General features: G+C 39.3%; 1 protein-coding gene across 3 annotated transcripts; it reads left to right on the forward strand.

Annotated features, from left to right (window-relative positions):
* The first annotated feature begins 2,653 nt into the window (after window positions 1-2,653).
* Window positions 2,654-15,025, forward strand: parp10 (poly(ADP-ribose) polymerase family member 10). 3 transcript variants are annotated; one of them, XM_029442444.1, is made up of 11 exons: window positions 2,654-2,786; window positions 3,971-4,146; window positions 4,978-5,214; window positions 5,318-5,548; window positions 6,324-7,360; window positions 7,921-8,133; window positions 11,494-11,620; window positions 11,692-12,705; window positions 13,286-13,419; window positions 13,498-13,672; window positions 13,756-15,025. In XM_029442444.1, exons 2-11 carry the CDS (start codon window positions 3,972-3,974, stop codon window positions 14,052-14,054), a joined length of 3,642 nt encoding a protein of 1,213 aa, XP_029298304.1. In that variant the 5' UTR covers window positions 2,654-2,786; window position 3,971; the 3' UTR covers window positions 14,055-15,025. The 3 variants fall into 3 exon arrangements, with proteins under 3 accessions (XP_029298304.1, XP_029298303.1, XP_029298305.1); XM_029442443.1 differs by lacking the exon at window positions 2,654-2,786 and adding an exon at window positions 2,828-2,965; XM_029442445.1 differs by lacking the exon at window positions 2,654-2,786 and adding an exon at window positions 2,847-2,992.
* Window positions 15,026-15,748: the final 723 nt, after the last annotated feature.

Below are 15,748 nucleotides of genomic sequence, written 5' to 3' on the forward strand. Positions count from 1 at the left end.
TATCTTTTGTATTACAAGTTTTCTGAAGTTGGAGTTTACTTATTAAATATGTCTGTGGCAGTGGGGTGTGGTTAGGGCGCCGGCTGCTGGGGAGAGACAGGAGTGTCCCAGCTGGAGGCCAGACAGCTGAACGGAATCAGGTAATCAGTCACATAATAAATGCATGGTGACGGCCTGGTTCTGGTCTCTTGCAGTAGGCTGGGTTCCAGAGGAGACGGAGACGCTTCTTCAGCCATGAAGCAGCGCAGCCTGGAGAGCAGCAGACAGCAGAGCGACAGACAGGAGGGCGACCTGTCAGCTGTGCCTGTGATATAAGCTTACCTGTGTGAGAATAAAGCTCTTAGCACAATGTCCTAATGTGCAGAACATATATCTGGACATTGTATAAAGCAGGTTCAAAATTCTTGTTTCATTTTGTTGACATATTAGAGTCAAAAGGCTTTTAAAGAGGGATTTTGGATATCTCTTTGTATCACTACATAGAGCAGAAAATACTGTCATATCAATATTTTAATATAATGTAACATAACCCAATATAATATAATGAAAAATAAGATGATATATAACATAATATAGTATAATATAACATAATATAATAAAACAATATCATCTAAAATAATATATAATATAATATAAAATATAATAAAACATAATATAATATGATATAATATAATAAAATAGAATATGATACAAAATAATAGAATATAATAGAATATAAAGTAATATAATAAAAGATAATACAATATAAAATAATATAATATAAAATAATATAATGTAATAAAATATAATAAAACAGAATATACAATAGTATAATATAATAAAACATAATATGATACAAAATAATATATTATAATGTAATATAATATAATAAAACATAATATAAAATAATATATAATAATATGATATTTTATATCTCTTTACTTTAGCCTTTTAATAGTGATATTTTATATCTCTTTACTTTAAGCCTTTTAATGGTGATATTTTATATCTCTTTACTTCAGCCTTTTAATGGTGATATTTTATATATTTTACCATAACGCGTATTAGCTTAATTTGTGGGTTTTGTGTTGTTTGCTTCTTGATGGACCTGCTTGGGGTTGATGAAAAAATCAAGTGAAGAAATGGTTTTATCATCATTTAAAGTAAGGAAAGGACAAGGGGAAGCAAGGGTGGATATTTGCAGAGATATTTCATACTTCTCACAGCAGAGCAGAGGAGTAGTTAAATATTGAAGTCCTTTGACCTAAGAGATATTTGATAGAGGTATTTCATACGAGTCACAGCAGAGAAGACGAGTAGTCAAATATTGAACTCCTTGAGCCTAAGGGATATCTGACAGAAACATACTAGTCACAGCAGAGAAGACTAGTAGTCAGATATTGCCTTAGACTGAAAAGGTTAAACCAGCGTGTTTAATAACGGTTTTATCTGGATTTTGCCATAAACGAAATCTGGGACTCACAGTGACGATTGTGTTTTAACTTACTTTGTAAAACAGGGACAAAGGGAAGTAAAGTATCGACCACAGAAGTCTGAAAGTTTAACACAACTCTATTATACAATTTTAATTCTGCTATATTATATTATTTTATACTATTTGATCTGCTATTTTAATTTGGCTATTTTTATAATGGTACTTCAGACTCATTTACATCTACACCTTGATTATTGTACTGTAAATGCTCTTATTCTGTCCTTGTAATAATTGTTATGTTTTTGCTGTGAAGTACTTTGGGCTGCAATTCTTGTATGAAAGGTGCTATACAAATAAAACTTATTATTATTATTATTATTATTATTATTATTATTATTATTATTATTATTATTATTAATGACCTCTATTAAATACATAGTCACATGTAGTGTCTTCCCTTACATCCTGGTCTTTCTTTTTCAATACAGTTATTTACACAACTGTAAACTACTTTTCTCCTTTTTTTTTTACTAAATTAAGGAGTAAAATAATCCGTATGACTCTTTTGCAGGTGTTGATTTACATTCCAACATTTTTCAAATACGAATACAAATATAATATAAAATAATATAATATAATAAAACAGAATATAAAATAGTATAATATAATAAAACATAATATGATACAAAATAATACAATATAATGTAATATAATATAATATAATAAAATATAATATAATATAATATGATATAATGTATTATAATGTAATATAATATAATATAACAAACATAACATAATATAAAATAATATAATATAATTTAATATAATATAATATAATAAAATATAATATAATATAAAATAATATAATATAATATAATATAATATAATATAATGTAATGTAATGTAATATAATATAATTTAATATAATAAAACATAATATAACATAATATAATTAAATATGATATTATATAATAAAATATAATATAATATAAAGTAATATAATATAATATAATATAATATAATGTAATGTAATATAATATTATTTAATATAATAAAACATAATATAACATAATATAATAAAACATAATATAACATAATATAATAAAACATAATATAATATAACATAATATAATAAAACATAATATAATATAATATAATTTAATATAATAAAACATAATATAACATAATATAATAAAACATAATATAATATAATAATTCATTGACATATCTCTCCATTAACGGTGTGTACCCCTTTAAGCGGAGGACGCCACCTCCTGTTCAACACGCAGCACAACGCGGAAGTCTCTAGCTTAACCTGTTTGGTATGCTTTGGACGGAAGGACTTTATGACTTTATTTTCCTAGTAACACAGGTAAGTAATGCTAAAAACACTTGTAAATCTTTCGTGAAAGTGTATTTTCTTGTTCTGTCGCCAGAATAAAAAGCGTTTGCGATAAACTACAGCTTTCCTCCGCATATAAACAACTGTAGCCACATAGTTTCCCTTTCTAGCTGGAAAGCTGTCAAAGCAGACACGCGCATGAAGTTCAGGTAAACTACGCAGTTGAAAAACAAAAGGTAGAGCAACAGTGACTCCGTTAATAAAATGTTTCTTGTCGCAAATACTATATATATATATATATATTGTATTTTGCTCATGACGTCTTGTAACGTTAGCTTCCTGGCAGGTAGCATTGAACATTTCCGTGTTGTGTGTAGGCCATGATCACTATCCTAACTCCACTTGTGCGTCAAGAAGTCCTTGAATTAGCTTCAAATACTGTACAAAAGCTGTTGTTTTGCTTAAAGTTAACTGTACAAATCTACTTAAGTAAAAGTTAATGTTATAAGGAAGTAATGTTATTAGTAAACAACTTTCTTCTGCTACCAAAGAGGACAACACGTGTGATTTGTCCCTCTATGTTAAGGGTTTGACCAGAATTATACTTATATTGTACAAAGATTTAATGCACTATCATGTAATGTGTTACATGGCAACCTTCTGTTAAACTGCTTATGTATAACCCTTCATGTGTGTAAGTAAAGTTTAATAGGAAAGTTGCAATTAATTAATTAAATCATATGTAATATAACATATGTTATCATTATGGTCAGATGTTTCTACAAAACAAAAAGAAATGACGTTTATAGTCAATAACACACTTGAGTTTTACTACGAAATGAAATCCTATATGTTTTCAAATATATATATATATATATATATATATATGGTCTAAGCATTGTAAAATGTCCTGCTGTGACAGCTTTTGGTTTGATTTAAGTGTCATTCATGTAAACTTTAGAAACTCTGAACAATAATATCTTGATATGAGAATGTTGACATGTATTGTAGTGTTACACAGTACTGTTACATTTTTTATTTATTAATCGTTTGCTCTAAATGAGAATAATAACCCTCCACAATGTTGGCTAAAGTGCACATTGCTCACATCTGATCTGGTGTTCCATTAAATGATAATATAGCATTAGTGTGCAGGTTTCACAAAGAATTTGAACCATGTTGTCCGACCACCTGCATGTCTTTGTGTTTTGCAGGATGCCAGTTGAAAGCCTGGATGAAAGGACGGTGGAGGTGCTGGCGCTGCCTGCAGAAGTGGATGAGGAGCTGCTGTTTCTGTACTTTGAGAATAAGCGGCGCTCTGGGGGAGGTCCACTCGTCTCTGTGGAGAAGAAGGGTGACCGCGCCTTACTTGTGTTTGAAGAGACAGAAGGCAAGTGTTTGTGCGGGACATTTTGCAATTATATATATTTGTGATTTCCTTAGCCATTAAAGTTAGCTCCTTTCAAAATAAAATAAAACGTATGAAGTGACAGCTGTACAATTTTATTTTATTCAATATTTGTGTAATCTGCACTTGTTAGAGGTAGGGTATTTACAGTATCATTAGCTGTTTTCTCATATGAACTCGGGAATATCGGGAGAATCAGGTCCGCACATTGTCCAGAGTTTCCCTTTCACACACGTCGCACACAACAGGAGTTTGTCCGTGTCAGACGAGTTCTCACTTATGGGAAATACTTGATTTAGGGGAGGGGTGGGGCCTGCGTAGAGCGTGCAGGAGGCACAACATGATGCAGATTATACCAAGGTCACGTAGCCGGCTCGTAATTTGCTGAAAAAACAACCATGTCTCTTGGCGTTCCATAAATTTGTCTGACGATTACCGCTGGTGTCTTCGTGTAATTGATCTCTCTTCATCAACGTGCCGACTCGCTCGCCGTGAATTCTCCGGACATCGATCGCACACTCGATGGGCTGAATCGAACATTAAACAGACTTTGTACTGGGGAGCCGGCAGGGTAAAGTCAGTTTAAAGTGGGGCTTGATTGATGCAGACATTTGGTTTTTACATACAGCTCCACCAGGTAATGTGTGAAAGACCCAACTTTATACAGCCTCTCAAAACCACCTGCAGAACACTAAAGTAAAAACATTACTGTGCTTACAAATAAATGTTTCATTCAACACAATGAATGGAAACGGCGCCTTAAAGTTCTGTATGCTAATTATGCCTTAATTTCTGCTGCGATCATTTTGACAGCTGCAGCGCAAGTTCTGTCTAAAGGGAACCACGTTCTGCATAATGTCGAGCTGAGTGTGAGAAAGCCTGCCTCAAAGGACCAATGTCGACTGCTGCTGCGGGGGATCAACCCCAGCACCAGCACCGAGATGATAGAGCTGTATGTGGAGAACATGATGGAGTTGAATGGGCCTGACTACACTCTGTATCCGGGGAGAGATTTCATCCTCATTCACCTCAGCCAACCCTTCTCCAAAGGTTCAAACGCATCTCTTTTCTAAAATCATGTTTTTGAAATGCTTCCAAAGGTTCAGGTTGTAATTTTCTTTAATGGCATTTTTAATTAATTTTGGTTTTGTAGATTTCCAAAACCTTAGCGCTAAAATCTCTAAGAGGAAACTTGACGGGGCGATGGTAACTCTCGAACAGACGGAGCAAACGGACTCTGTCTTCGTGGAGAACCTGCACCCTGGCACCGCTCCAGACCTGCTCACTTTGTACTTTGAGAGCAAGCGGGGTGGAAATCAGAAGGTGAAGGAGGTCGCAATGCTTTCAGAGGGCACAGCCAAGGTGTCCTTTGTCAATTATGAATGTAAGTTTTGTGTTCTACACACTTTGTAACTATCTTTGTTTCTTTTAAAGGTGCAATGTGTAATACCTGTTAATACAAACTGCCAGGCAAAGTAACACTGCTGTCTTATAATACGTGTGTGGAGTCGGTTCACGCTAGCCATCTTTGCGTTTGTGCCACAAATCAGCGGCTGTCAGTCCGTGTACGCTCTGGCAGTTTGTTTATCGGACTATATCCACCTTGAGATCACTTCGCCTGGAAGAGAGCGGGTGGCGGCTCTGGGAGACGGGCCTTCGAGTGACTGCTGTGGTGACTCGATGCTGCCGGCCCAAACCTCAGTGTTGGGGTTTGCGCTGAATGAATTTGCGTCGCCACAGCCACCAAGGGAAAGTTTGTTTCCGGGGAGGACGAAACTAAAACTCTTTGGATTTAATCCAATAAAAAGACTATCAAAACGTACACGGCCCCTGTCCCTTCAACGTGGTTTACAAGCCCTCAGGGCAGCTCTACTTCCTCGTCCTCTCCTGTTGGACTGAGGGTAGGCTGGACGCTACAGTGACTCACTATCGCCTCTAGAGGTACAAGTGGTATTACAAGACAGGATGGGCTGGGGCTAGCTGCTTAGCGTGCTCGTTTCAGTAGATATCTCTGCAACACAAAACGTGGACGTCTTTGACTAACATCAAAACTGTTGTTACTTCTGTTGATGATGTTAGTTTTTTAAATGTTTTTATTCTGGCAATATCTTACACGTTGTACTTTTTAACAATCAACATTTCTGTATTTCTTTGAACAGCTGTGGGCCCTGTCCTGAATCACATGCACAAACTGGACGGTGCTGATCTTGTTGTGATGCCATACTTCGACTTTCTTCAACCCGCAGAAAGATTAAAACAAAACTCTGGAATTGGAAGCCAAGATATGACTGAGAAAAACTTGGAGGAAATTCCGATGCAGACCAGTCCTCCCACGGTGGTCCATGCAAACAGCCCGTCCTCCCCTCAGATGGCCTCGAAACCTCTTGCTGCCCAACATGTAGTAAAGGAGGCGGCAGAGGAAGTCATGGAGGAACCAGAGGAAGTCATGGAGGAACCAACGAAGGAGGAGGGAGAAAAACTATCGAGCCATATTGCTATTTCTGACCCACTTAAACTTGCTTTGTTTCAACTCAGCACCTTTCTACTGGATGCTGAAAGGATGTTCCCAAATTTCACCATCCAAATCAAAGACGATGGCGTGCAGATTGAAGGGACTGACGGACAACAGTTTGAGCCGATAAAGCACGCCATCTTGGACTGTTTTGGCAAAATGGCTGAGACTCAATTCACCCTTGAGCCAGACGAGTCTCAGTTCTTTGCCAGAAGAGATGTAAAAGAGCGTCTACTGCAAACCATAAATCAAACTGGGTCACCAGTTATGTACACCGTATCAGACTGTAATGTTGTGGCAGCGTCCCTATCCCAGGACTCTGCTAACCAGGCATATAGCTTTATGAAATCCCAGCTGTGTCACTTCAGCATACTGGTGGACACAGAATATGAAAGCATGCTATATTGCAGAGAGTGGTCAGAGTTCCTGGAGGCTCTGGGCTTCTCCTCTGTAAAGGTGTCAGAACAAGGAGGGAATATTGATGTGTTCACTCTGAAAGGGATGGAGAGTGAGAAGCAGACTGCAATCATGGGGTTTCTTACTACGCCCATTGAAAGGGAGACTGTTATCTCTATGGAGCCAGGCATTCTGAAGTATATCCAGATCCATTGTCATCAGCTGATGGCTGACATGGAACAAGTGTCTATTTTTCCACTAGAAGCAGAGGATGTTTGTGGGTTAAAGGTATGTGGTGCATCGGTATCATGTAGAAGCAGAGACTGCAGTGGTGTAAATGTCACTGGTGATTGACTGTTTTTCAAGCTACTGTCTTAATTAATCAACCAGTATTTTGCCGTATTAAAGGGACAGTTTGGATTTTTTTGAAGTAGGGTTGTATGAGGTACTTATCCATAGTCAGTGTATAACATACAGTAGATGACGGCCCCCCGTTTGGAGAAACAGACGGGAGTACCAGCACAGAAGCCAACCAATGTATTACTGTGGACAGGGCCGTACGTAACGTATTCTAAGTGTACGCTATATTAGAATCATTACACCTTGCCGTCAGTCAGCCCTTTCTGACGAGTAGCTCAAGCCGAGGTAAGACTTTGGTGTTTACATCACTTAGCTTCTGTGCTGGTACTCCTGTCTGCTTCTCCAAACTGGAGGTGTGCCAACCGCCCTCTACTGTGCAATGAAGAAGTACCTCATACAACCCCACTTCAAAAAACACAAACTGTCCCTTTAACATTGTTTTTGTTTCATCTTCTGTCATCTTTTTTTTTTGTGAATGTACCTGATAGATCCATGGCCATGCTACTGCATGTCAAATAGCTGAGGAGTTGTTGCAAGGTGTGGTGTCCTCTATCTGCACCAGAACCATCACAATAAATGCTCCAGGAGTGACCCGGTTTTTACTGGATGAGGACTGCAAGAAAATCCTGAGGGAGATGGAGACAAAGTTTCAGGTCTATATCAATGCAAAGCACGTGCCGTGGGATCCCCTGCCACACCAGGTAACGTAATGATGGAACAGAACAAAGGTTCTTATTTGTCTGTTCTTTTGTTCTCTGTTTTTGAGGCTATGATAAACAACTTTATTCTTCTACACTTCCTCTCAGTTGGCCAGTTATACCAGTTGTCATTCATCTTGACGAGCAGCTTTGAGGCCTTATGCGGTATATCCTGAGGCTGAGTTTACACAAGGCAGTGTGCCTGCTGAATGTTGTAGCTTTGCTATACTTTCTTATCTTAGTGCTGCTTTGTTAGCAGCCTCAGCTCAATGGCCACACGCATATGAAAGCATTTGCCAGCAGATAGCAGATTCTCCTAGTTTCTGAGACACAACCAGATGTTTTCTGCAGACCTTTTTTGTTAATCGATCTCGTGAGCGCAGGAATCTGACTATGCCGAATCCGATTTTCTCAAAATGGGAGAATATTCAGAACACTTGCTTCTTGCAATTGCTTTACCACGCAATGCAAATGTCACTTTGATAAAAGTTAGTGTCGAGGATGTCTCGAGCCAATAAGAAAGCTTGAGAATGGTGCTCATCACTGGAAAGTTAGAAATAAACTCTAAACCTTGGTCAGCAATTATGAAGTGAAGTATTCTCAATTAGTAGTTTATAAGATAAATTATGCAAAACCGTGGATATGTTGATTTTTTATCTGCAGAAATATATATATATATATCACAGTTAAAATTATTGTAGCATTAAAGTGCCAATGAAATCAAAATAGATGTTTTGCGCTGGTTGTCACCTATATGCCAGTGTATGGCCCGAAAATGACAAAAACACAATCTCTTAATCAATATACCGTAATTTTCGGACTATAAGACGCACCTGACTATAAGCCGCAGACGCTAAATTGACTGATGTGTACATATATAAGACGCACTGGACTATAAGCCGCAGGTTTTTTTAATATTTAATTACCATATGTAAGGGTTCGTGCACAGAGGGGATTCATTAATTCTCATCTTCGTCTTCTTCCTGCGTACTAAAACCACCAAAGTCCTCATCTTCAGTGTCGGAAACGTACAGGCTCAGGGTGGCTTCGTCAGCCACTCTCCTCTCTCTTTCGATGTCGCTCTCAAAACCAACGAACTCCTCTTCGTCACTGTCGGAATCGAACAGCCTCTGAAATGCCTCAGCGGTGGCGCCGTCCTCCTCTTCATCACGCAGCATTCTAGCCTTTCGGAACCCGTTGGTGATCGTGGATGTTTTAATACTCCTCCACGCTGTCAGGATCCACTCGCAAACTTGAGCGAAAGTTGCTTTTCGCATGCGACCAGTTTTGGTGAATGATTTATCGCCACTAGTCATCCACGCCTCCCACTGAGCGCGTAGTGCCACTTTGAACGCACGATTGACACTAATGTCGAGTGGCTGCAGATGCTTCGTTGTGCCCCCAGGAATCACAACTGGAATGGAGTTTGTGCTCTTGATGGCTGCTTTAACTGAATCTGTTATATGGGCCCTCATGCTGTCCAAAACGAGCAAAGCTTTTTCTTTGCGAAAGTATCCTCCAGGGCGCTTGACGTAGCACTCATTCAGCCACTCCTTCATTACGCTTTCCAGCATCCACCCTTTCTTGTTAACTTTAAAGGATATGCCGTTTGGGATCTTTTCTTTTGGCATTGTAATCCGCTTAAAAATCACCATTGGCGGAAGCTTTAATCCAGATGCTGTGCAGCCAAGAACACAAGTGAAATTCGTTCTCTCGTGGCCAGTGGTTCTCAACGTGATGGACGACTCACCTTTCTTGTTAACAGTCCTAGTGAGAGGCAGGTCAAACGTCAAAGGCACTTCATCCATATTTATGATCTGGTCCGGTCCGATGGAATATTCCTTTATCGTTCTTAGTTTGTTATTTTTTCCTGGTAGTCGGGAGGGAGTTGCTGACACACAGTCGTCCGCACCCTGATGGACAGTCCCTTTCGCCTCATAAATCTGAAACACCAGGATGGTCCACCTCTAAAATTTTCAATTTTCATTTCGGTGGCGACTGTTTTGGCCTTCAGTCGGATCTGCACGGTGGAAACACCTCGGCCGTCTGTTCTCTGTGTGTTCACCCAATCTTCAAGAAAGTCTTCAAGTTCGGGCCATCTGCTTTTGTTACCTCTGAAAGCTGTTTTTGACTTTTTGCATTGAGACAGTTCTTCCCGCTGGCGTCTCCAACGTCTCACCATTGCCTCACTGATGAACCAGCTTCCAGTTTGTGTTCGGGAGGCAGACACACTCTCCACATTTAAGAGTAGGCTAAAGACTTTCCTTTTTGATAAAGCTTATAGTTAGGGCTGGCTCAGGTTTGCCCTGGATCAGCCCCTAGTTATGCTGCTATAGGCTTAGACTGCCGGGGGACACCTCCCTGCTCTCTTCCTTCTCTCCCTCTCTCTTCTTCTCCCTCTCTTCTTCTCCCTCTCTATCTGTATGCATTTATGTAAATGTATGTTACTAACTCACCATCCGGGGTATCATCCCCGGAGTGTCTGTCTCTCATGTGGCAGGTTGCCACTGATAAAGTTTACGTCAGGATCATGAATCGTGACAGCGCCTGCTGACCTGGTCCTGCTGGACACCGGGAAGCCTTATTGACATTTTCCTGGATTCATCCAAACTTTCTATTTCTTTTTTTTTTTCCAACACAACATAATTTCTGTCAAATGTTGTATTTGTACTATGTTGTTTATCCTGTACACACGACATCTATTGCACGTCTGTCCGTCCTGGGAGAGGGATCCCTCCTCAGTTGCTCTCCCTGAGGTTTCTTCCATTTTTTCCCCTTTAATTTTGGGGTTTCTGTTAGGAAGTTTTTCCTTGTGCGATGCGAGGGTCTAAGGACAGAGGATGTTGTAACCTGTACAGTCTGTAAAGCACACTGAGACAAATGTATAATTTGTGATATTGGGCTATACAAATAAATTTGATTTGATTTGATTTGATGCCAAGGGTACGTGCAGCAGCTTTATTTCCTTCGTTTACTGCCAGATTTACTGCCTTTAACTTAAAAGCTGCATCATATGCATTTCTACGTTTTTTTTCCATAATGAGGGTGTCTCACAAACTGTCTCGCTCTCGTAATGTCCGTCTGTCTCTCGTACCACTCGGTGTTCCACTTTTACTTTTGCGCGCTCTTTCCCGGCATCCGGTGGACTGTAACCTGTAAAATCCATAGATTTAGGAATTCCCCTAGTGGCCGTTAGCTGTAAAAATCCATAGATAAGCCGCACCGTTATATAAGCCGCAGGGTCGAAAAATGGGGAAAAAATCGCGGCTTATAGTCCGGAAATTACGGTAATAATGTGAAGTAATCCAGGTTTCCCTGCAGCTGAACAATTTGGTGTTCACAGAAACGTATTTTCTGTTTCAGGACATTTTTGCAACGGCATTGACTATGATGTCCAACAAAAACTTCCAGAAAGTGTCTTTGGATAGTTCTCCCCAAGAATTAAAATCTGACTCGATGCAAATCGATCACAATGGAGCTCCAGACAACGGTAATATCTACCTCTTCAATCACTTCTCATGATTCTGTGCAGTTTCTAAAAATGTGTTTACCTCTTTGTAGGCCTTTTAGATGCGGCAAAGAAAATCGTCTCGGCCGTCGAAGAAAAACTTGAGGAGGGTGGGTCCAATTCAGAACAACTTCATGACATAGACGATATGGACCTGTACACAGCGGAGGAACCAACCAGCCTGACGGACCAGGACTCTACTGACCTCTACTGTGTAGTTGCTGATGCTTCCCGGCCCTCAGCTGAAGGGAACGCTACCAGCGGGTTACTCCTGCTGAATGATGGAGCTATGGGCCTTTCTAGCAACCTTGAAGAAGACGCCCAAATGTCTTTAGCCATCCAGTACTCTATGGAGTCAAACCATTGGTCCCTGGAGGAAGAGGAGGAACAGCTGCAAAAAGCCTTGGAGCTCTCCAAGGAAATGAGCCAACATGTAGCCTCTTCAAGTCGTAGTGACAAAAGCCCCCGGGTGAAGAAGGGCATCAATATTTCCCTACAGGACACCATCAACACAGCCAACACCCTACAGTTGTTTGTGTTTGCAGGTTATAACTGTGACCTGATTCGGGTGGACATAGCTTTTGGGAAGAAGGTCACCCAGAGACAGGTTGAGGAGAAACTGGAGCACAGGAGTGTGAAGAACATGTCCGAGTACCACAGGAATTGTCTGGAGATGATCAAAAGGAAGCACGGCGTAGAGATTACAATCCAAGGCACCATCATCACCGTTGCTGGCTTCAAGGACTTTGTGACTGAAGGGCTGTGTGATGTGAAGCTGCTGCTGGAGAAAATCTCCAATTCTGTATCCGACCAGGAAATCCTGAAGACCGTCCAGTGGGTGCATCACGACCCAGCCTCTTCAGACACGACTCCTTATTCCCCCGAAGCTACTGTGTTCATCGAGAACGCTTTGAGGATGAGGCTGCAAAAGATTGATATCTTGCTAGACAATCAGCCCCACACCATCAACTTTGAGAAGATGCAAGAATACAACATAGCTTCCGGGAAATCCGTGAAAATCTCCAGGAAGTTGCCCGGGTTAGGGGACTTGGTCGAGGATATACCAGGTAAAGGGAAGATAGTGTTCTAGTGCTTCATGTTTTCTGCAGATGATGCTTCTGTGTATTTTGAACAAGTGACAAATAATGATATGATAATATAATGGCTAGCTAACGCAGACACCATGCTTCTCACTTCATAACATTATCTTAGTTTTCAAGTTCTTGTCTTCTTCGAGACAATCGAAAACAGTATTGGTCTTTATTGGGCTGTCCATGACACTTTGTAAATTTGTGTCATTTAGTGTTTTAGTCCTTAGTTACTTTGTTTTTCATCTCTGAACACTAAACACATGCAAACAAGTCTTATTTAGAACATGGGGTAGAGGTGCACTTCAGCCTCTTGAGGCCAAAACTATTATTACAACAACTAACTCTGAAAATGTACCTGATCATGGCACAACTCTTTTCCCACCTTAGATCAGACACAGGGCTTCTATAGTGTTTCCTTTCTCATAATGTCAAACTGCACTTCTGAGGTCCTTCAGCTTGCTGCCGAGTGGCTCCTCCATTTTATGTATTTATAAGTTGTACTTTTGACCTGTCTGATCATCTCTTTGTTGATTAATGATGTCAATTATATTAACAGAAGAAGAATACTCTCTGCTGTCAAACCTACCCGAAGCAACCAAAGTCGATGAAGAGTCGGATGAATTTCAGACCGTGGTGAAGAACTTCTATGAGACCATACAGGAGTACCACAGCAAAATCCGAATCATACAGGTGAAAAGAAATGAGCCACTTGTTACTCTCAACAAAGTGTTTGTGCGTGTCTGTAATAACACTAAGACTTTCCCACAGGTGGAGAAGCTCATGAATCGACTGCTGTACAATCAGTACAAGTTGAAAAAGGCGAGCGTACTGCAGCGCGCCACGTATCCCATAGTTGAGCAGACTCTCTATCACGGCACGAGTGAGAAGAGTGTGAAAGAGATCTGCGTTCATGGATTCAACAGAAGCTTCTGTGGAAAGAACGGTATGTGTTTATATGTTCTAACCACTATTCTCTTGTGTGACTCGAATCATCGCAGGTATTCATGGCTTCTTTTCTCCACGCAGCCACCGTATATGGCCAGGGGGTATACTTCGCTGTCAACTCTGCGCTGTCTGTCCAGGAACAGTATTCACCCCCAAATGCAGACGGACACAAGTATATTTTTGTTTCAAAAGTTCTAACCGGCGATTACACGAAAGGCTGCCACTCGATGAAGACCGCCCCGCTGAAGGAGACCGACGATATTCCCCTCAGATACGACAGCGTGACCGACGACATCACCAAGCCGACATTGTTTGTCATCTTCAACGATACGCAGGCTTTTCCTGAATATCTCATTACATGCCAGAGAATCACCCGCTGAGGAAACGGATTAGTCGTCGGATGATAACCATCTGAGATGGACTGCTTTTATTTCATTGTTTTTGCCTTGGTTAAAAAAAGAAAGAAAGTGGAGTTGAATTTTTTTGAAGCACTAATTTCTATTCTCATGTACAGTTGGTATTTCTTTTCATGATAAACATTTTGTCAAGTGCTTTGCTGTTTGATCCGTTGCTACATTTTATTTCTTCAGTTTAGTCAAGTCTGATCAAGAGAAACTCAAACAGCTGAACCCGAAAAGCCCGTTTAATGAAGTAACTTTAAACATGCCGCCATGTCTTTAAATAAGTGCGACTTAACATTCTTGCATGTCGTAGTCACACGATCCAGTATTCATTCTCCATCTTAAACTTGCAAGCATCCAAAATTTGTTGTATTTATGATTTTGCAATCCACCATCATATGTTGCGCATAGTTCTTGATTTTCCTCGATACAGGTAAATGTAATGATGTGACTATAACAGAGTTTTGATGTTACATTCTTAAGCCAGCTGATGTTGCTGGATCCTCTGCTGTCTTAACAGTTTCTACCAACAGGAAGAATGCAAACAGTTAGATTGTCCGTATAGGAAGTTTAATATAATCTATATATTTGCTTTCGCGTTCAGTGGTTTGAGTTTCTCTGTAGTGTCCGTGTTTGATTTGGCCTGATGAGATGAGAATAGAAAGAAAACTCTGAGCTCTTACAGTAAACGTAGTTACAGTAACTACCTGGTATGTTTAAAGAAAATGTTATTGAAAAATTATTACCACGTTTACAAAAAGAAGGAACATTATTCCTAGGGTGAAAATAACGATCACTATATACAAACAATTCTGATTTTATTTTTTAAGCTTTGTTGAAAATGTAATCATGCACATCTGACATCTACTGTGCAATTAAAATTAATGTATTATATTGTGTTAATAAAACAAAAATAATCTGCACAAGTTAAGCCTTGTGTGCAAAATATGTGATGGGTCTTGATTCACTTAGTCTGGTGAACACAGGCTGCACTTGTAGACACTATGGAGGACAGAGGCCTTTTTTTTTTATTAATGAAGAGTGCTTACCAAAGATCTTTTTTATTATTTGGATTTTATTACAAATACTGTACATTATTATTTTTTGAAAACATGAATACATTGCAGTCAAAAGAAGTTTCTTTTCGAGCATTTTTTGGGATCAGCCATTAAACTTAATCTTATATATGGCCTTTTATACTCAGTTGTATTTTCCAAAAATATGCAACTAGGTAGAATATTCACTGACTGCAGGCTAACATTATTACAGTAACGATAATGTATAATTTAACTGTAAATGTAAAGCTGTATTAGGGCCTGTTTCACTACTGTTACTGCGTGACACACTAAAACAAGCTCTGAATAAGAATGTAGAATGTAGTTTTAAAATGTTTAATCTCCAGCTATATATTTTATATACAAAAAAAGAAATACAATTTAAGTGAAAGTGAGCGTCAATTGTGCACATTGTTGCTTTAGACAAAAGTTACACTTTTTTACACTTACGTTTTTTTGCAGCATTGCAACGGATTCGTAAAGAAACTAACAGTAACATTTATATTTTAAAGTGTATTTTTTGTCCTGCTAAATTGCAGCAAATAACCTGAGACTAAACTACCCCTCATTTTATAAGGGTTCGCCAAACTCAAAGAAACCTGGTGGATCTGCACCCTC

This window comes from Cottoperca gobio, chromosome 11, assembly GCF_900634415.1.
Source record: "Cottoperca gobio chromosome 11, fCotGob3.1, whole genome shotgun sequence".
NCBI classification, from domain to species: Eukaryota; Metazoa; Chordata; class Actinopteri; order Perciformes; family Bovichtidae; genus Cottoperca; species Cottoperca gobio.